Here is a 23,115-nt window from a genome sequence, read left to right on the forward strand (position 1 = left end):
CAGACAATGTCAGAATAAAACCGATTTCCTGAACTTAATCCTGGTTGAAAGGATTGTGGACATATCAAGCCAGGAAATGTGCTGAATTTGTGCAATAGGTTTCTCAGTTTTGAATGTGCTTTTGCAGAAATCCTAAATTCTGAGGGATTGTGGACTTTCTCTTCCACCAATTTCTTTGCTGAAGTGATGATTAACGAACACAACAAATATATTATAATCTTGTACTAAATATAAACAAAAGGTAATCTTCCATCAAAAATGAGGATTGTACTCAAGGAAGTGTGAAGACTAACGTTCTGAAATAAACACCGACAGTAGAAAGAAATGTTGCATGAAGAAAAAATTTAATATAAATTTCTGAGCCAATTTTTATTTTGGCTGCTTATATTTGCACCTTGCATTAACCATATGGTGGAGCTCTCTCTACATCGTTAAAATATTCTAAGAAGAGAGACAATTTCAGATTAAAACTGATTCCCTGAATTTAACCCTGGTTGACAGGATTGTGGACATAGCAAGTCAGGAAATGTGGCAAATTTGTGCAACAGGGATTTCAGTTTTGAATGTGCTTTTGCAGAAATCCTAAATTCTGATGGATTGTGGAATTTCTCTTCCATCAATTTCTTTGCTGAAGAGATGATTAATGAACACAACTAATGCACCATAATCTTGTACTAAATATAAACAAAAGGGAATCTTCCATGAAAAGGGAGAAATGTAGCCAAATAATGTGAAGAAGTGTGAAGACTAACCTTGGGAAAGGAAACACTGACAGTAGATGGACATGTTCCATGAAGAAACATTTTTGTATAGATCTCTGAGCCAATTTTTATTTGGGGTGCTCATATTTACACCTCCGTCCCAAGCGTGAAGCTCTGTATCTCTGCAGAAATAATCAGCTGGAATCTACATTCTCATCCCAAGTATGACACACAAACAATTACTGGGGATTTATTTTCCTCGAGGGTTAAATGTTTAATGGATAAAACTGGTGCTTTAGAAATGTTATTGTCTGGATTAGGCAAATCAGTTATTCAAGTAACAAGATTGGGAGAGAGTCTTTTCTATGGTATCAGTAGATATTCAGAAAGGTCCATCATCTATGAGGACAGAAAGAGGTCCATGGGGACCTTAGACCAAAGCAGCTACTGTAACATGATCTCTCAAGTATTTCTAGTATCCAAGTGAGATGAATGGAACGAGGTGAAAAAGAAGGAGGAAACCATCTCTTTCCTTCCAGAGCAATTCTTCTTATCCAAACCCAGCTAATGAGATGCAAGCTGAATTTGCATAAAGGGGAAAGGTCTCAGATTCTTGAGGGTTAAAAGGGACTATAGCACTCTCCCAATCTGAATTTCCCAAAAGCATCAACTCTTCATCATGGCCTGGTCTCTGCTTTTTGCCATCTTCTTCTTGTGGTGCCCAGGTAACTTAGGAAGAATTCTCACCTTTGAATTCCTGTGATGGCTTGGAAACCATGAGGCTCAAACTGTAATGATGGTTTATCATGATATCAAAGCCACCCCCTTCCATGCCTTCCAATAAATTGAAATTCGGAGATGTCTGGATTTCAATCAGAGCAACTCTTCCAAAGATACTCCAAAAGTGGATCTATAGAGTGTCAACCTTCATTCTCTTCCCTTTTTTATTTTCAGGAGCCAATTCACAGTATACCTTGACTCAACCTGCGGCACAATCGTTTCCCCCAGGACAACCAGCAAAGATTTCATGTACCATGAGCCAAGATAGCCAAATTGGCAGCTATAACATATATTGGTACCAACAGAAGGCTGGAGAGAGCCCCAAATACCTTCTCTATGGTAGCAACAGCAATGGTCGATTCAAAGGGTCCAAAGATGCCTCTGCCAATGCAGCCTATTTAACCATTACTAACCTCCAGGATGAGGATGAGGCCGATTATTATTGTGGTGATGGTTACAGCAGTGGCGGCAACTGGTGGTATCACAGTGATATACTCACATGCAGAAGTGAGACAAAAACCTCCCCTTGTGGTTACTTGTAAACACTTCCTTCCTCCCCTTAGTGAACCATCAGCCTTAGCTGGGAGATATTGACACAGTTAATACTTAAGAAATGACTCAGAATTGAGTTTGAAGCAAGAATCACAATTTAAAATATGGATTTGTAGCAATACCAATTTTTATTTTGGCTGCTTATATTTGAACCTTGCTTTGACCATGTGGTGGAGCTCTCTCTACATCATTAAAATATTCTAAGAGGAGAGACAATTTCAGATTAAAACTGATTCCCTGAACTTCACCCTGGTTGACAGGATTGTGGACATAACAAGTCAGGAAATGTGGCAAATTTGTGCAACAGGGATTTCAGTTTTGAACATGCTTTTGCAGAAATCCTAAATTCTGATGGATTGTGGAATTTCTCTTCCATCAATTTCTTTGCTGAAGAGATGATTAATGAACACAACTAATACACCATAATCTTGTACTAAATATAAACAAAAGGGAATCTTCCATGAAAAGGGAGAAATGTAGCCAACAAATGTGAAGAAATGTGAAGACTAACCTTGGGAAAGGAAACACTGACAGTAGATGGACATGTTGCATGAAGAAACATTTTTGTATAGATCTCTGAGCCAATTTTTATTTGGGGTGCTCATATTTACACCTCCATCCCAAGCGTGAAGCTCTGTATCTCTGCAGAAATAATCAGCTGGAATCAACATTCTCATCCCAAGTATGACACACAAACAATTACTGGGGATTTATTTTCCTCGAGGGTTAAATGTTTAATGGATAAAACTGGTGCTTTAGAAATGTTATTGTCTGGATTAGGCAAATCAGTTATTCAAGTAACAAGATTGGGAGAGAGTCTTTTCTATGGTATCAGTAGATATTCAGAAAGGTCCATCATCTATGAGGACAGAAAGAGGTCCATGGGGACCTTAGACCAAAGCAGCTACTGTAACATGATCTCTCAAGTATTTCTAGTATCCAAGTGAGATGAATGGAACGAGGTGAAAAAGAAGGAGGAAACCATCTCTTTCCTTCCAGAGCAATTCTTCTTATCCAAACCCAGCTAATGAGATGCAAGCTGAATTTGCATAAAGGGGGAGGACTCAGATTCTTGGGGGTTTAAAGGGGCTATACCAGTCTCCCAATCTGAGTTTCCCCAAAAGACCAGCTCTTCATCATGGCCTGGTCTCTGCTCTTGGCCTTCTTCTTCTTATGGTGCCCAGGTAATTGAGGAAGAATTATCACCTATGGATTCATCTGCTGGTTTGGAAAGCATCAGCTTCATGGAGTAACTATGGTGTGGTTCTGATATCAAAACCACCCCTTCTATGCCTTCCAATGAATTGAAATTCAGTGGTGTCTCAGAGCAGCTCTTCCAAAGATACTCCAAGAGTGGATCTATAGGGTGTCCATCTTCATTCTCTTCCCTTTTTTATTTTCAGGAGCCAACTCACAGTATACCTTGACTCAACCTGCTGCACAATCGTTTCCCCCAGGACAACCAGCAAAGATCTCATGTACCATGAGCCAAGACACCCAAGTGGGGAGCTATAACATATTTTGGTACCAACAGAAGGGTGGAGAGAGCCCCAAATACCTTCTCTATAATACTGGAACGAACGGCCGATTCACAGGGTCCAAAGACACCTCGGCCAATGCAGCCTATTTAACCATTTCAAACCTCCAGGCTGAGGATGAGGCTGATTACTATTGTCCTGGTGCTTACAGCAGTGGCAGCAACTATTGGTATCCACGGTGATACACTCAAATGCAGAAGTGAGACAAAAACCTCCCCTTGTGCTTACTTGCAAACTCTTCCTTCCTCCCCTTAGTGAACCATCAGTCTGGGCTGGGAAATTCTGAGACAGTTAATACTTAAAGTGCAGATTCAGTTCTTCTCTCAGCCTTGCTAAGTATAAGGACTTTGTCCTGCTTCATCTTGGAAAAAACAGGAATAAATTCTCAATCTTCATAAAGGTTGCAATAAAGAGTATTGCCCACAGTAACGTCTTCGCATTGTTTTTCCCCCTTTTGATTCAAATTTTGGAATTGATATTTCTCATGGGAAGGAAACTATGAAGCAGGCTGATCTGGGAAGCCTTTTCTTCCAAGGGCTTAGAATGGAAGGGAAGGGAATGAGATCATGGGATGAGATGGGAAGGGATTGAATGGAATGGAATAGAAATAGAATAGGAGAGGACAGGAGAGAAGAGGAGAGGAGAGAAGAGGAGAAAATAGGAATAGGAATAGAACAGAACTTAGACTCATATACTACTTCATAGTGCTTTGCAGCTCTTTCTAAGCGGTTCACAGAGTCAGACTCTTCCCCCAACAATCTAGGTCCACATTTTACCAATCTTGGAAGGATGGAAGGCTGAGTCTACCTTGAGCCTATCAGGATTGAACTCTCCCCTGTGGGCAGAGTCAGACTGTAATAACCACTCCACCGCCATGGTTCTTCTAATATTATTGCATGTTTCCCCCAGGACAACCAGCAAAGATCTCATGTATCATGAGCCGAGATAGCCAAGTAGGCAGCTATAGGATATGTTGGTACCAACAGAAGGCTGGAGAGAGCCCCAAATACCTTCTCTATAATACTGGCACGAACGGCAGGTTCACAGGGTCCAAAGATGCCTCTGCCAACATAGCCTATTTAACCAATACAAACCTCCAGGCTGAGAATGAGGCCGATTACTATTGTGGTAGTTATTACGGCAGTAGTAGCAACTTGGGGTACCCACAGAGATACATTCACATGCAGAAGTGAGACTGAACCTCTCCTTGTAAGAGGGGAGGCTTAGCACTACCAAATTGGGATCTATACGCAACTGCAGTAACTATGACAATGATGAAGGATTGGATTGAGTTAAAGAATAAAAGAATTCTGATCTTAGAAGGCCATGACCTGCAGGCAGGCTGGCATAATTTCTTATGGAATGATAAACACAAAACGCAGAAATACTTTCAAAATTATTTAATTAGAAGAACTTTACTGCAACAATGGCTCAAAATCAAAAAAATCCACTATGTGAAAACCCCAAATTGGCTATCACCAACAGAAAGAACGACACACCCCAATTTTACAGATTGGAACAAAATCCTAAAATAGAGAGATCTAATTGACAGACAGGGAAATTTAAAAACAATTGAAGAATTGGCAGATCAGAATATGAAAGTTGATTGGCTAACTTACCTCCAAATTAAAACAAAATACAATAAAGACACTAAAATATATGATATTGAAACAGAACCACACGAATTGGATAAAATTATTCAAAGTCCGGACAGAAAGATGATAGGGAAAATATACGAATTCCTCTTGAAGTATCAAATGGAAGAGGAAATTGTAAAAAACCAATGATAAAATGGGCACAGAACTTTGGCTATAACATTGAACTAGACAAATGGGAAAAATTTGGGGGAATAAATTTAAGAATGACACTATCAATTCCTTACAAGGAAAACCAGTACAAAATGTTTTATAGATGGCATTTGGCACCATCAAGGTTTTCCAAAATTTTAACAAATACCTCTCCAAATTGCTGGAAATGTGATTCGGTACATGGCACATATTATCATTTATGGTGGACTTGTGAAGAGGCAAAAAAATTCTGGAAAAGGATCAAAAACTGGTTGGAAGAAATAACAAAGGTTAAGTTAGATTGGAAACCTGAACTCTTTCTATTAGGAATTATACCGACGAAATACAAAAAAGAAATACAATATCTAATATTACATATACTTACAGCAGCAAGGATCGCTTTCGCCCAGAAGTGGAAAAATAAACTAATCCAAAATGAAGATGAAATAATAAGAAAAATTATGGACTGTGCCGAAATGGATAAATTAACAAAAGAAATACAGGGAAAAGAAGAATCAGAATTTTATCGGATATGGGATAATTGGTATAGTTGGATGGAGCAAAGGAATAATATGAAAAAATAGAATAACACTCAAAAATAATAATTATGAGTAAAACAAGGGGGTCAAGATTGGTGAATTCAAATCATGATGATAGCTGGAAAATAGACTGTAGAATCCTAAAGAAAAAAGGAAAGGATATGAAAGAAAGTTGGGTGTGTGGAAATACCACCCCCAAGAAAACATGAACTGGGATTTGAAACAGACACCTATAACAATAGAAAAAGAAAGGAAGGAAGGGAAGAAGGAAGGAAAGGAGGGGAGGAAGGAAGTAGAGAATGGAGGGACGAAGGAAAGGAAAGGAGTGGAGGGTAGAAGAGAGAGGAAGAGAAGGAGAGGAAGTAGGAGAGGAAGAAGAAGTGTGAAGGAGAGGTAAGGGAAGAAGAAAGAGATAAAGGAAGGTGGGTAGAAGGGAGAGAAAAAGAAGAAGAGGAGGAAGAAAGAAAAGGAGAGAAGGTAGGAAGGGAAAGAAAAAGGGTAGGAGTAGGGAAGAGGTAAGGGAAGGAAGAAGGGGATGGAGACGAGGAAGGAAGGAAGTAGAGAAGGAAGGGAGGGAGAAAAGAAAAGAAAGAGAAAACGAGGTGGTGTCTTAGCAGGTGCGAAGGATGGTAAACAAAGCATTTTAAACTATACCTTATAAAGTTCCAAATTGAATAATAATAATATAAGAATGGCAAAGAAAAAGAATAATTATGTGAATGTATATCTATAATCTGTATGTAAGAGAATAAATGACAGTAAAACTAAAGCATAATATAGGTAAATAATATTTGGTCATAAGTAGCTAAGTTTAAATAAAGAAAGAAATGTACATAAAAATGGATAACAAATAAGGAGATTATGAATGAAAGATAGAAATGTATAGTAGGAAAAACACTAACTGCAAAGAAACCAATTCAGAATTGCGGGATGATACACAATGGAACTTATTGTTCCTATGTTGTTTTTAAGTTAGGTGTTTGTTTTTGTTGATGTGCTTATGTGTTTAAAATAAAAAAATTACTACCAAAAAAAACCTCTCCTTGTACTTATTTGTGAACACTTCCTTCCTCCCCTTAGTCAACCATCAGTCTGGGCTGGGAAATTCTGAGACAGTTAATACTTAAAGTGCAGACTCAGTTCTTCTCTCTGCCTTGCTAAGTATAAGGACTTTGTCCTGATTCATCTTGGAATAAACAGGAATACATTCTCAATCTTCATGAAGGTTGCAATAAAGAGTATTGCCCACAATAACATCTTAGCATTGTTTTTCCCCCTTTTGATTCAAATTTGGAAATTGATATTTCTCATGGGAAGGAAACTAAAAGGAGGCTGATCTGGGATGCCTTTTCTTCCAAATGTTAGAATGGAAGGGAAGGGAATGAGATCATGGGATGAGACTGGATGAGATGGGAAAGGATTGAATGGAATGGAATAGAAATAGAATAGGAGAGGACAGGAGAGAAGAGGAGAGGAGAGGAGAAAATAGGAATAGGATAGTATATTACTGTCAGGTTGAGGACAGTAATCAGTGCACAGTGATACAAACTAAGGGGGAAGTGCAGCAAAAACTGCTTCTGAGGCATTCAACCTTCTGGACTGGCTTGGAGAAGCTCAACCGTCCCCAACAAGGAAGATCTCCCTGTTCCAAGAGGGGGAAATGCTGAGCTAAGAATCTCTCTGGGGTGAGGTCTACATTATGGATTCCTCACCTCCAAGACCTGTCATCTTCCCATGATTCTCCCCTCCCTTTGCACTTTCACAGATGCAACCAGATGTTTCTTGACATGGGCGTCATCTTGAGGAAGGCAAGAAAACTTTCCTACTTTTGGGGTTTTGCCTAATGGCAATGATGCACCTTAGGCAGGAAAATATTCCTTTCCAGGCATTCCGCTTCCCATTTGGACCCCTCTACTTGCTCCAGAAGTTCCAGGTGTCTGCAACATCTCTTGAATTCTGCAGCAGTGCCATAAGGGCAAGCATCCCCCTAACTTCCTCCTGCCCAGTTTCGCTTCTTCTCACTCTGCTTGGCCACCCACCTGTTGCAACGGAAGAGAACACCTGAAATTGTTTTTCTGGATGCATCTCTACATGTCTGCAAGCAAAAGTAGGGGGAGGAAGGTGTTAAATCTCCCTGGGGAACACCCTATTCAGAAAAATCACACTGATGCCATACTAATGTCAGATTCCTGGGGCCCATAATGCTGTTAATAGAGCTCTGGGATCAGAACTTTTGTCTTCCAAGCTTTCGAACTCATGCTGGAGCCCATCCTCGGGGAACTTCTCCTTCTAGCAATCTCCTCATTCCTAATCTATGACCTTAACCTCTACATGTGGTTAACCATGTGGGATGTGGTTGCAGAGCCAGGCTTCCCTGAATTCATAAAAAAATACCCCCTTCTCCCTTTGAAAACCATATTGGAAAAGATAAAGCAAGCTGTCTCAACAGAGCTTTGACCATTGGGTGGATCTCTCTACATGGTTGAAATATTTTAAGATGAGAGACGATGTCAGATTAAAAGTAATTCCCTTATTCTTGGTTCACAGGCTTCTGGGAATATCAAGCTAGGGAATGTGGAAAATTTTGTGCAACAGGGATTTCAGTTAGAAAAGTGTTTTTACAGAATACCTAAATTGTGCAGAATTGTGGACCTTTTCTTCTACCTATTTCTTTGCTGAAGAGATGATTAACAAATACAACTAATACACCATAATCTTGTACTAAATATTACAAAAGGGAATCTTCCATCAAAAATGAGGAATGTAGCCAAGAAAGTGTGAAGACTAACCTTGGGAAAGGAAAAACCAACAGTAGATTGACATGTTGCACGAAGAAACATTTTTGTATAGATTTTTATTTCAGGGGCTCATATATGCATCTCTGTCCCAAGCCTGAGGCTCTGTATTTCTGCAGAAATAATTAGCTGGAATCTACATTCTCATCCCAAGCCTGACACACAAATAATTCCTGGGGATTTATTCTCCCAGAGGGTTAAATGCTTAAAGGATGTAACAAGTGCTTTAGAAACGTTTCTTGTCTGAATTTGGCAAAACAGTTGTTCAAGTAACAAGATTGGGAGAGATCTGATATCAGCAGATATTCAGAAAGGTCCATCATACATGAGGACAGAAAGAGTTCCACGGGGACCTTAGATCAACCACGTTACTTTAACATGATCTCTCAAGTATTTCTAGTATCCAAGTGAGATGAATGAAACAAGAGGTGAAAAAGAAGCAGGAAACCATCTCTTGCCTTCCTGTGCAATTTTTCTTATCCAAACTCAGCTAATGAGATGCAAGCTGAATTTGCATAAAGGGGGGAGTACTCAGATTCTTGGGGGTTTAAAGGGACTATAGCAATCTCCTAATCTGAATTTCCCCAAAGCATCAGCTCTTCATCATGGCCTGGTCTCTGCTCTTGGCCTTCGTCTTCTTATGGTGCCGAGGTAATTTAGGAAGAATTCTCACCTCTGGGTTCATCTGATTTGGTTTGGAAAGAGGTTTGTGGTTTGAGCCTAATATGAAAGCCACCCATTCCATGCCTTTCAATGAATTGAGATTTGGTGATGTCTGGATTTCAATCAGAGCAGCTCTTCTAAAGATACTCCAAGAGTGGATCTATAGAATGTCCACCTTCATTCTCTTCCCTCTTCCCTTCCCAACTCTTTCCTCCAAGTGAAATTCTTTTTATCCAAAACTATTAATGAGATGCACGCTGAATTTGCATAAGGGGTTAAAGCCAGATCCCTGGGTGGGTTTAAAAGGAAGATGGCATTTCTCAACCTGAGTTTCCGAAAAGATCAGTTCCCCATCATGGCCTGGTCTCTTCCCTTGGCTTTCTTCTTCTTATGGTGCACAGGTAATTTGGGAAGAATTCTCACCTCTGGATTCATTTGCTGGTTTGGAAAGCATCAGCTTGATGGAGTAACTATGGTGTGGTTCTGATATCAAAACCATCCCTTCCATGCCTTCCAGCCCATTGAAATTCACTGATGTCCGGATTTCAAGCAGAGCAGCTCTTCAAAAAATACTCCAAGAGTGGATCTATAGGATGTCCATCTTCATTCTCTTCCTTTTTCTATTTTCAGGAGCCAACTCACAGTATACCTTGACTCAACCTGCGGCACAATCATTTCCCCTGGGACAACCAGCAAAGATCTCATGTACCATGAGCCGAGACAGCCAAGTGGGCAGCTACAACATACATTGGTACCAACAGAAGGCTGGAGAGAGCCCCAAGTACCTTCTCTATAATACTGGCACGAACGGCCGGTTCACGGGGTCCAAGGACACCTCTGCCAATGCAGCCTATTTAACTATTACAAACCTCCAGGCTGAGGATGAGGCTGATTACTATTGTGGTAGTTATTACGGCAGTGGCAGCACCTGGAGGTAACACAGTGATACACTCACATGCAGAAGTGAGACAAAAACCTCCCCTTGTGCTCATTTGCAAACACTTCCTTCCTCCCCTGAGTCAACCATCAGTCTGGCCTGGGAAATTCTGACACAGCTAATACTTAAGAAGAGACTCAGTTCTTCTCTCAGCTTTGCTTAGTATAAGGACCTTGTCCTGCTTCATCTTGGAATAAACAGGAATAAATTCTCAATCTTCAAAAAGGTTGTAATAAAGAGTATTGCCCACATTAACGTCTTAGCATTGCTTTTCCCCCCTTTTGATTCAAATTTTGAAATTGATATTTCTCATAGGAAGGAAACTAAAAGGAGGCTGATCTGGGAGGCCTTTTCTTCCAAGGGCTTAGAATGGAAGGAAATGGAATGAGATCATGGGAGGAGGTTGGAGGAGATGGGATGGAGTAGAAATAGGAGAGGAGAGGAGAAGAAATGATATGAGAGGAGAGGAGAGAAGAGAAGATAGGAGAAGAGAACACAGGAATAGGAATAGAACAGAACTTAGATTTCTATACCACTTCATGGTGCTTTGAAGCTCTTTCTAAGTGGTTCACAGAGTCAGACTCTTGCCCGCAACAATCTGGATCCTCATTTTACCAATCTTGGAAGGATGGAAGGCTGAGTCTACCTTGATCCCATCAGGATTGAACTCCCCGCTGTGGGCAGAGTCAGCCTGCAATAACCACTCCACCGCCATGGCTCTTCTACTGCTACACCACCTATTTCAAAGCAAATGCTTTGCATCTGAGGGGTTGGTCCCAAGACTTTGTGACATATAAAAGGGAAGGCTCAAGAGTTGGAGCAGATGAACATTTCTTTGCCCTCAGAAGGAAAATACATCGGAATTCTCATCATGTTCTGGGCTTCCTTCATTCTCTCATTGCTGGTCAACTCCTTAAGAGCTGTAAAAGGGGAGAGGTCGTTGATTAGATGTTTCATCAAGTGAAAATGTTCTTTTGCACAAGACATTATTTATTTCTTTGTTTCATTGCACAGGATCCTTTGCCCAGTATGTCCTGACCCAGCCACCATCCGTGTCTGTCTCCCTGGGGCAGAATGAAAGGATCACTTGTTCAGCAAACAACATTGCAGGGAAGAATGTTCACTGGTATCAGCAGAAGCCTGGAGATCCTCCTGTTCTGATTATATATGATGATAGCCAAAGGCCCACAGGGATCTCAGACTGATTCTCCAGCACCTACCCGGGTAACACGGCCACCCTGAGCATCGCCAGGGCGCAAGCACAGGATGAGGCAGTATACCACTGTCAGGTGTGGGACAGTGATCAGTGCACAGTGATATAAACTAAGGGGGAAGTGCAGCAAAAACCTGCTTCTGAGGCATTCGACCATCTGGATTGGCTTGGAGAACCTCAATTGTCCCCAACAACGAAGATCTCCCTGCTCCAAGAAGGGGGGGGGAATGCCGAGCCAAGAATCTCACTGGGGTGAGGTCTACATTATGGATTTTTCAACTCCAAGACCGGTCATCTTCCCATTATTCTCCCCTCCCTTTGCACTTTCACAGACGCAACCAGATGTTTCTTGACATGGGCGTCATCTTGAGGAAGGCAGGAGAAGTTTCCTACTTTTGAGGTGTTGCCTAATGGCAATGATGCACTTTAGGCAGGAAAATATTCCTTTCCGGGCATTCCGCTTCCCATTTGAGTCCATCTAATTGCTCCAGAAGTTCCAGGTGTCTGCAACATCTCTTGAATTCTGCAGCAGAGCCATAAGGGGCAGCATCCGCGCAACTTCCTCCTGCCCAGTTTCACTTCTTCTCACTCTGCTTGGCCACCCACCTGTTGCAACCGAAGAGAACACCTGTAATTGTTTTTAGCGTTGCATGTCTAAGTGCAGCTCTTTCTAAGTGGTTTACACAGTCAGCCTATTGCCCCAACAACCTGGGTCTATACATGTTTGCAAGCACAAGTAGGGGGAGGAAGATGTTAAATCTCCCTGGGGAACACACTGTTCAGAAAGATCATACTAATGTCATACTCAGACAGACACTTTCTTATATGCTACTAGGTGAAAACCTGGCCTTACCCATGTATTTATTTATGGGGGGGAAATGTCCGGATCAAACTTAATTTCTAATATTGGATTTTTCCCCTTACTAGAGGGAGGGCCCTTTTTAAGTACTGTGTAGCTGTTACCATGGCAACTCCACTGTGCTGTACAGTAGAAACCATTTTAAGGCACAACCGGGTGTATCTTAACAGAAGACACACACCCGAAGGGGTGTTAGGGGTGTCTTACGCCCACAATATTTGTTTCCAGAGAGTAAGAGATTGAGAGGAACACGGTCAGCCAAAGGGGTTTCTGTGGCTGAACCTGAGCACATAGAATAGAATAGAATAGCAGAGTCGGAAGGGACCTTGAAGATCTTCTAGTCCAACCCACTGCTTAAGCAGGAAAATCTACACCACTTCAGACAAATGGATATCCAACGTCTTCTTAAAAATGTCCAGTGTTGGAACATTCACAAGTTGTAGCATTCCCCCTGTTGCTTGACACCTTCTTGCCACTTTCTCCCAGCAATGGACCAATTGTTCCCTTGACTTTTTTCTTGTTCTTAACATGTTGGAAGAAGATCTCTTCACGAAGGAAGGTGAATCTATGTGTCAAAGGATAATGTTGCAGGATCCAATCTGGGTCGGTCGCCAGGACTAGACAGAGTTGACTTAATGCATGGGCCGGATGGCCTCTTGCTCTGTGTATGTTAACCCTTCACTGTACCTTGTATCCTATAAATACAGGAACTGGGTGACTTAGTGAGCATTACTGTGTTTTTCAAGCTCCGTGTATTGTTCAAACATTCATCATGTTGACTAGTTGTTGCCACACAGCATATTTTGAATGTTTCAACACCAATTTTTTTGGAAGTGCCAATACAATAAATATATGTTTCATTTTCTTGATCATTTGCATTTTTATTCCTGTGTGTAGTTGTCATAGGGGCCCCAACCCACTGATTTTCCCAGGGCCCATAATGCTGTTAAGACACCCCTGGGATCAGAACTTTTGTCTTCCAAGCTTTCAAACTCATACTGGAGCCCATCCTCAGGGAACTTCTCCTTCTAGGAATCTCCTCATTCCTAATCTATGACCTTAATCTGCACCCATGGTTAACCGTGTGGGATGTGGTTGCAGAGGCAGATTTTCCTGAATTCATAAAAAACACCTCCTTCCCCTTTTGAAAACCATATTATAAAAGAGAAAGAAAGCTGTCTCAACAGAGCTTTGACCATGGGGTGGAGCTCTCTCTACATAGTTGAAATATTTTAAGAGGAGAGACGATGTCAGATTAAAACTGATTCCCTAAATTTTGGTTGACAGCCTTGTAGACATATCAAGCCAGGAAATGTGGCAAATTTGTGCAACAGGGATGTCAGTTAGAAAAGTGTTTTTACAGAATTCCTAAATTCTGCGGGATTGTGGACTTTCTCTTCCACCAATTTCTTCGCTGAAGAGATGATTAATGAACACAACTAATAAACCAGAATCTTATACTAAATATGACAAAAGGGAATCTTCCACCAAAAGGGAGAAATGTAGCCAACGAAGTGTGAGGACTAACCTTGGGAAAGGAAACACTGACAGTAGATTGACATGTTGCATGAAGAAACATTTTTGTATAGATTTCTGAGCCAATTTTTATTTCTGGTGCTTATATTTACACCTCCATCCCAAGCGTGAGGCTCTGTATTTCTGCAGAAATAATCAGCTGGAATCAATATTCTCATCCCAAGTATGACACACAAACAATTCCTGGGGATTTATTTTCCTGGAGGGTTAAATGTTTAAACGCTGTAACTACTGCTTTAGAAACGTTTTTTGTGTGAATTAGGCAAATCAGTTGTTCAAGAAACAAGATTGGGAGAGATCTGATATCAGAAGATATTCAGAAAGGTCCATCATCTTAGGACAGAAAGAGGTCCATGGGGAGCTTTGACCAAAGCAGCTACTGTAACATGATCTCTCAAGTATTTCTAGTATCCAAGTGAGATGAATGAAACGAAAGGTGAAAAGGTTGCAATAAAGAGTATTGCGCACAGTAACATCTTAGCATTGTTATTCCCCCTTTTGATTCAAATTTGGAAATTGATATTTCTCATGGGAAGGAAACTAAAAAGAGGCTGATCTGGGAAGCCTTTTCTTCCAAGGGCTTAGAATGTAAGGGAATGGAATGAGATTGGATGAGATTGGATGCAATGGAATGGAATAGAAATAGGAGAGGAGAGGAGAAAATATGAATAGGAATAGAAGAGAACTTAGACTTGTATACCACTTCATAGTCATTTGCAGCTCTTTCTAAGGGGTTCGGAGAGTCAGACACTTGCCCCCAACAATCTGGGTCCTCATTTTACCAATCTTGGAAGGATGGAAGGCTGAGTCTAGCTTGAGTCCATCAGGACTGAAATCCCTACGGTGGGCAGAGTCACCAATAACCACTCCACCGCCATGGCTCTTCTACTACTACACCACCTATTTCAAAGCAAATGCTTTGCATCTGAGGGGTTGGTCCCAAAACTCTGCAACATATAAAAGGGAAGGCAGAAGATTGGAGCAGATGAACTTTTTTTGCCCTCAGAAGGAAAATACATCAGAATTCTCATCATGTTCTGGGCTTCCTTCTTTCTCTCATTGCTGGTCAACTCCGCAGGTTCTGTAAAAGGGGAGAGGTCGTTGGTTAGATGTTTCATCAAGTGAAAATGTTCTTTTGCACAAGACATTATTTATTTCTTTGTTTCTTTGCACAGGATCCTTTGCCCAGTATGTCCTGACCCAGCCGGCATCCGTGTCTGTCTCCCTGGGGCAGAATGAAAGGATCACTTATTCAGCAAACAACATTGGAGGCAAGCTTGTTCACTGGTACCAGCAGAAGCCTGGATATCCTCCTGTTCTGATTATATATGAGGATAGTGAAAGGCCCACAGGGATCTCAGACCGGTTCTCCGGCACCAACTCGGGTAACACGGCCACCCTCAGCATCTCCATGGCGCAAGCACAGGACGAAGCAGTATATTACTGTCAGGTGTGGGACAGTAATCAGTGCACAGTGATACAAACTAAGGGGGAAGTGCAGCAAAAACTGCTTCTGAGGCATTCAACCATCTGGACTGGCTTGGAGAAGCTCAACCGTCCTCAACAAGAAAGATCTCCATGTTCCAAGAGGTGGTGGGAATGCCAAGCCAAGGATCTCTCTGGGGTGAGGTCTACATTATGGATTCCTGACCGCCAAGACCGGTCATCTTCCCATGATTCTCCCCTCCCTTTGCATTTTCACAGACGCAACCAGATGTTTCTTGACATGGGTGTCATCTTGAGGAAGGCAGGAAAACTTTCCTACTTTGGGGGTTTTGCCTAATGGCCATGATGCACCTTAGGCAGGAAAATATTCCTTTCCGGGCATTCCGCTTCCCATTTGGGTCCATCTAATTGCTCCAGAAGTTCCAGGTGTCTGCAACATCTCTTGAATTCTGCAGCAGAGCCATAAGGGCAAGCATCCCAGTAACTTCCTCCTGCCCAGTTTCACTTCTTCTCACTCTGCTTGGCCACCCACCTGTTGCAACGGAAGGGAACACCTGTAATTGTTTTTCTGGATGCATGTCTACATGTCTGCAAGCAAAAGTAGGGGGAGGAAGGTGTTAAATCTCCCTGGGGAACACCCTATTCAGAAAGATCATATGGATGCCATACTAATGTCAGATTCCCGGGACCCATAATGCTGTTAAGACAGGCCAGGGACCAGGACTTTTGTCTTCCAAGCTTTCGAACTCATGCTGGAGCCCCTCCTCGGGGAACTTCTTCTTCTAGGAATCTCCTCATTCCTAATCTATGATCTTAACTTCTACACGTGGTTAACCATGTGGGATGTGGTTGCAGAGCCTTCCCTGAATTCATAAAAAATACCTCCTTCCCCTTTTGAAAAGCATATTAAAAAAGACAAGGAAAAGCTGTCTCAACAAAGCTTTGAACATTGGGTGGAGCCCTCTCTACATCGTTGAAATATTTTAAGAGGAGAGACGATGTCAGATTAAAACTGATTCTCTTAATCTTGGTTGACAGCCTTGTAGACATATCAAGACAGGAGATATGGAAAATTTGTGCAACAGGGATTTCAGTTAGAAAAATGTTTTTACAGAATTCCTAAATTCTGCATAATTCTGGACTTTTTCTTCCACCCATTTCTTTGCTGAGGAGATGATTCACAAACACAAGAACTATACCAGAATATTGTACTAAATATGACAAAAGGGAATCTACCATCAAAAATTAGGAATGTAACCAACAAAGTGTTGGGAGAGGAAACACCGACAGTAGATTGATATGTGCCATGAAGAAACATTTTTGTATAGATTTCTGAGCCAATTTTTATTTGTGGTGCTTATATTTGCACCTCCGTCACAAGAGTGAGGCTCTGTATGTCTGCAGAAATAATCAGATGGAATCTACATTTATCATCCCAAGCCTGACACACAAACAATTCCTGGGGATTTATTTTCCTGGAGGGTTAAATGGTTAAAGGATGTAACTAGTGCTTTAGAAACATTTTTGTCTGAATTAGGCAAATCAGTTGTTCAAGAAACAAGATTGGGAGAGATCTGAAATCAGCAGATATTCAGAAAGGTCCATCATACATGAGGACAGAAACAGGTCCACGGTGACCTTAGACCAACCACGTTACTGTAACATGATCACTCAAGTATTTCTAGTATCCAAGTGAGATGAATGAAACAAGAGGTGAAAAAGAAGCCGGAAACCATCTCTTTCCTTCCAGTTCAATTCTTCTTATCCAAACCCAGCTAATGAGATGCAAGCTGAATTTGCATAAAGGGTGGAGGACTCTAATTCTTGAGGGTTTAAAGGGACTATAGCAGTCTCCTAATCTGAATTTCCCAAAAGCATCAGCTCTTCATCATGGCCTGGTCTCTGCTCTTGGCCTTCTTCTTCTTATGGTGCCCAGGTAATTTAGGAAGAATTCTCACCTCTGGGTTCATCTGATTTGGTTTGGAAAGCATCAGCTAAAAGGTTGAACTGTGGTTTGAGCCTGATATGAAAGCGAAACCTTCCATGCCTTCCAATGAATTGAAATTCAGTGAAGTTTGGATTTCAATCAGAGCAGCTCTTCCAAAGATACTCCAAGAGTGGGTCTATAGAGTATCCACCTTCATTCTCTTCCTTTTTTTAATTTCAGGCGCCAACTCACAGATTACCTTGACTCAACCTGCGGCCCAATCGTTTCCCCCGGGACAACCAGCAAAGATCTCATGTACCATGAGCCGAGACGGCCAAATAGGCAGCTATGTCATATCTTGGTAGCAACAGAAGGCTGGAGAGCGCCCCAAATACCTTCTCTATGGTAGCAACAGCAACAGCCGATTCACAGGGTCCAAGGACACCTCGGCCAATGTAGCCTATTTAACCATTACAAACCTCCAGGCTGAGGATGAGGCTGATTACTATTGTGCTGGTGCTTCTTTCGCTGGCAGCACCTGGAGGTATCACAGTGATAAACTCACATGCAGAAGTGAGACCAAAACCTCTCCTTGTACTTATTTGTGAACACTTCCTTCCTCCCCTGAAGAGCTTTGACCATGGGGTGGAGCTCTCTCTACATAGTTAAAATATTTTCAGAAGAGAGACAATGTGAGAATAAAACCGATTTCCTGAACTTAATCCTGGTTGAAAGGATTGTGGACATATCAAACGAGGAGATGTGCTGAATTTGTTCAAAAGGGTTCTCAGTTTTGAATGTGCTTTTGCAGACATCCTAAATTCTGCCAAATTGTGGACTTTCTCTTCCACCAATTTCTTTGTTGAAGTAATGATTAATGAACACAACAAATATACGATAATCTTGTACTAAACATGACAAAAAGGAATCTTCCATCAAAATGAGGAGTGTAGTCAAGGAAGCGTGAAGACTAACTTTCTGAAAGGAAACACCGACAGTAGAAAGACATGTTGCATGAAGAAAAATGTTAGTATGAATTTCTGAGCCAATTTTTATTTTGGCCGCTTATATTTGCACCTCTGTCCCAAGTGAGAGTCTCTCTTTTTCTGCACAAATAATCATCTGGAATCTACATTCTCATCCCGAGCCTGACACAAAAACAATTCCTGGGGATTTATTTTCCTGGAGGGTTAAATGGTTAAATGATGTAACTAGTGCTTTAGAAATGTTTTTGTCTGAATTAGGCAAATCGGTTGTTCAAGTAACAAGATTGGGAGAGATCTGATATCAGCAGATATTCAGAAAGGTCCATCATCTATGAGGAGAGAAAGAGGTCCACGGTGACCGTAGATCAACCACGTTACTGTAACATGACCTCTCAAGGATTTCTAGTATCCAAGTGAGATGAATGAAACGAGAAGTGAAAAAGAAGCAGAAAAACATCTCTTGCCTTCCAGTGGAATTCTTCTTATCCAAGAAGAAGATGCTAATAATAAGCTAATAAGCTAATGAGATGCTAATGAGATGCAAGCTGAATTTGCATAAAGGGGGAGGACTCAAATTCTTGGGGGTTTAAAGGGACTATAGCAGTCTCCTAATCTGAATTTCCCAAAACCATCAGCTCTTCACCATGGCCTGGTCTCTGCTCTTGGCCTTCTTCTTCGTATGGTGCCCAGGTAATTTAAGAAGAATTCTCACCTCTGGATTCATCTGATTTGGTTTGGAAAGTATCAGCTTCAAGGTGGAACTGTGGTTTGAGCCTGATATGAAAGCCACCCTTTCCATGCCTTCCAATGAATTGAAATTCAGTGATTTTTGGATTTCAATCAGAGCAGCTCTTCCAAAGATACTCCAAGAGTGGATCTATAGAGTGTCCACTTTCATTCTCTTCCCTTTTTTATTTTCAGGAGCCAACTCACAGATTACCTTGACTCAACCTGCGGCACAATCGTTTCCCCTGGGACAACTAGCAAAGATCTCATGTACCATGAGCCGAGAAAGCCAAATAGACAGCTATTACATAAATTGGTACCAACAGAAGGCTGGAGAGAGCCCCAAATACCTTCTCTATGATACTGGCACAAACGGCCGATTCACGGGGTCCAAGGACACCTCTGCCAATGCAGCCTATTTAACCATTTCAAACCTCCAGGCTGAGGATGAAGCTGATTACTATTGTGGTGATTATTACTACGTTGGCAGCAACTATTGGTATCCACGGTGATACATTGACATGCAGAAGTGAGACAAAAACCTCCCCGTGTGCTTACTTGCAAAGACTTCCTTCCTCCCCTTAGTCAACCATCAGCCTTGGCTGGGAAATTCTGAGACAGTTAATACTTAAAGTGAAGACTCAGTTCTTGTCTCTGCCTTGCTAAGTATAAGGACCTTGTCCTGCTTCATCTTGGAATAAAGAGGAATAAATTCTCAATCTTCATAAAGGTTGCAATAAAGAGTATTGCCCACAGTAACGTCTTAGCATTGTTTTTCCCCCTTTTGATTCAAATTTGGAAATTGATATTTCTCATGGGAAGGAAACTAAAAGGAGGCTGATCTGGGAGGCATTTTCTTCCAAGGGCTTAGAATGGAAGGGAAGGGAATGAGATCATGGGATGAGATGGGATGAGATGGAATGGAATAGAAATAGAATAGAATAGGAGAGGAGAGGAGAGGAGAGGAGAGGAGAGGAGAGGAGAGGAGACGAGAAAATAGGAATAGGAATAGAAGAGAAGTTAGACTTGTATACCGCTTCATAGTGCTTTGCAGCTCTTTCTAAGCTGTTTGCAGAGTCAGACTCTTGCCCCCAACAATCTGGGTCCTCATTTTACCGACCTCGGAAGGATGGAAGGCTGAGTCTACCTGGAGCTAATCAGGATTTAACTCCCTGCTGTGGGCAGAGTCAGCTGCAATAACCACTCCACCGACATGGCTCTTCTACTACTACACTACCTATTTCAAAGCAAATGCTTTGCATCTGAGGGGTCCCAAGATTTTGCGATGTATAAAAGGGAAGGCACAAAAGTTGGAGCAGATAAACTTTTATTTGCCCTCAGAAGGAAAATACACCAGAATTCTCATTATGTTCTGGGCTTCCTTCCTTCTCTCGATGCTGGTCAACTCCTCAGGTGCTGTAAAAGGGGAGAGGTCGTTGGTTTGATGTTTCATTAAGTGAAAATGTTCTTTTGCAAAAGACATTATTTATTTCTTTGTTTCTTTGCACAGGATCCTTTTCCCAGTATGTCCTGACCCAGCCGGCATCCATGGGGAAGAGAAAATTTAATATTGAAACTGAATATTTAAACCGAAACAATTGCTTTAGATGAGTGTGGATAGAACAGCCCAAGCAATAGGCTGAATTTCTCCAACGTGGATTTCTGTTTGGAAAACGATTTTACCAGAAATCTTAATTTCTCGGGGATTCTGGAGTTTAGATGTGACACTTCCTTATATGCTGTTTCATTCGGCTCTTTCCCTGAATAATTCATTGGCTGTCTTAACACAAAACATTTCACTATTTCTCATAGGAAGGAAAATTTAAGGAGGTTGATCTGGTGTTGACTTCTTTATGGGAATACAGTTCAAAGACCAAAAGGACTCCACTTTAAGAAAGCAAACCAGATGTAGAGTTGAGTTTGAACCAAGCATCACGTTCCGACAGCAATTTAAAATATGAGTTTGTAGCAAACCCCAAATCTCTGTAGGTTTTTTTGTTGTTGTTTTTGCTTTTATAATCCATATTTCAATTATATGTTTGATTTCCAAGAGAAAACCAGTGGGATTTTATTTTGGACCATTCAAAAGCAGAAGTAAAGGTAAATTTACCTGAGAGAGATTGTGGGGACCGAGGTCACTCAGGGGGTTTATGTGGCTGAACCTGAACTCATCTCTTTATCCCTAATCTATGATCTTAACCACTATTGGCACTTTCCTATTCAGAATCTGTGGTGTGATTGGACATGCGGGTTCCCTGATCTTTGAAAAGAGCCAACTTCTTCTTCCCCTTTAAAAAGCCCATTTGAAAAGACGAGAGAGTCTCTCTCAACAGAGATTTGGCCATGTGGAGGAGCTCTTGCTGCATTTTTCAAATATTTTCTGAGAAGAGAATATAAAAATTATTGAAATTGAATATTTAAACCGAAACCGAGTTCAATTTGGACAATGATTTTTTTACCAGAAATCCAAATTTCTCAGGGATTCTAGAATTTAGATTAAGATTAAGATTAAGATTTAGTTTATTTGTATGCTGCCCTTCTCCGGGAGGGACTCAGGGCGGCGAACAACTCAAAAGGGGAAAAGGGGATAGAAACACAATACACATAATTAAAATACACAAGAGTCATACAGCCATACAAGTCGAGAGGGGAGGGGAACTCATCAAACCCAGGCCTGCCGGCACAGCCAGGTTTTGACGGCTTTCCAGAAGGCCTGGAGAGAGGTGAGGGTCTGAATCTCCGCGGGGAGTTCATTCCAAAGGGCCGGAGCTGCTACAGAGAAGGCCCTCCCCCGGGTGGTAGCCAGATGGCATTGGCTGGTAGACGGAACCCGGAGGAGGCCGACCCTGTGCGATCTGAAGGGTCTATGGGAGCTAACTGGCAGCAGGCGGTCTCTCAAGTACCCAGAGACACTTTCTTATGTTCTCTTTCATTCGCCTCTTTCCCTGAATAATTCATTGGCCGTCTTAACACAAAACATTTCACTAAACTCTGTTCAGAACCGAATGGCTGCATGCAAACAACATGCTAAGGAAAAGCACCCAAGGTTTAATGTACTTATGAATGAGCAAATACAGTTGGATATATGCAAATGTTCTACGGCAAAACTTTGCAGGATTTCTTCTTTGACTGGGGAGGGCAACAGCTGAATATGTATCGATTGTGAACAACCCCGACTCCAAAATTCAATTCTTTATATCCAAAAACTGCTAACCAGATGCAAACTGAATTTGCATAAAGGGGGGAGGACTCAGATACTTGGGAGTTTAAAGGGGCTATAGCACTCTCCCAATCTGAGTTTCCCAAAAAGACCAGCTCTTCATCACAGCCTGGTCTCTGCTCTTGGCCTTCTTCTTCTTATGGTACCCAGGTAATTGAGGACGAATTCTCACCTCTGGATTCCTGGGATGGCTTGGAAACCATCAGGCACAAGCTGTAATGATGGTTTGATCCTGATATCAAAACAATACCTTCCATGTCTTCCAAAGAATTTATATATAAGTGGGCAGCTATAAGATATCTTGGTACAAAAAAAAGGCTGGAGAGAGTCCCAAATACCTTCTCTATCATACTGGCACGAACGGCAGGTTCACAGGGTCCAAAGATGCGTGACCTGTCAAAACCGCGGAGGACAAAATTACGCTCGACGAAAGCGCACATGTGACGTCATCACAGCGCGACAAAAAAAATTAAAAATTTAAATAAAATTAAAATTAAAGCAAGCCGATTCACATAAAGGTAAGGGTTAGGTTTAGGGTTAGGGTTAGGGTTAGGTTAAGGGTTAGGGTTAGGTTTAGAGCATTAGGGTTATGTTTAGCGTTAGGTTAAGGGTTAGCGTTAGGTTTAGCGTTACGTTAACGGTTAGGTTTAGGGTTAGATTTAGGGTTAGGTTAAGGGTTAGGTTTAGGTTTAGGGTTAGGTTTAGGGTTAGGGTTAGGTTTGGGGGGGTTAGGGTAAGGTTTTCGATTTATTTTTACATTTTTCGATCACAGCGCGATGTTTTCGTCGTGCTGTGATGACGTCAAATGCGTGCTTTCGTCGAGCGCGATTTTGTCCTCCGCGATTTTGTGGTGGAACCAAACAAGGGGGTCAAGATTGGTGAATTCAAATCATGATGATAGCTGGAAAAT

General features: G+C 41.6%; 1 protein-coding gene across 1 annotated transcript in view; it reads left to right on the plus strand.

Annotated features, from left to right (window-relative positions):
- Positions 1–9,689: 9,689 nt before the first annotated feature.
- Positions 9,690–23,115, plus strand: part of LOC106552091 (immunoglobulin lambda-1 light chain-like) — a 140,351-nt gene continuing 126,925 nt past the window's right edge. The window contains exons 1-2 of the mRNA XM_087705692.1: positions 9,690–9,756; positions 9,986–10,288. Of these exons, the coding sequence (XP_087561818.1) occupies positions 9,711–9,756; positions 9,986–10,288 (349 nt within the window). The 5' untranslated portion in view covers positions 9,690–9,710. The remainder of the gene's footprint in view (positions 9,757–9,985; positions 10,289–23,115) is intronic.

This window comes from Thamnophis sirtalis, unplaced genomic scaffold (assembly GCF_051295495.1).
Source record: "Thamnophis sirtalis isolate CommonGarterSnake01/CBP01778 unplaced genomic scaffold, rThaSir2_p1.2 scaffold_2, whole genome shotgun sequence".
Taxonomy (NCBI): domain Eukaryota; kingdom Metazoa; phylum Chordata; class Lepidosauria; order Squamata; family Natricidae; genus Thamnophis; species Thamnophis sirtalis.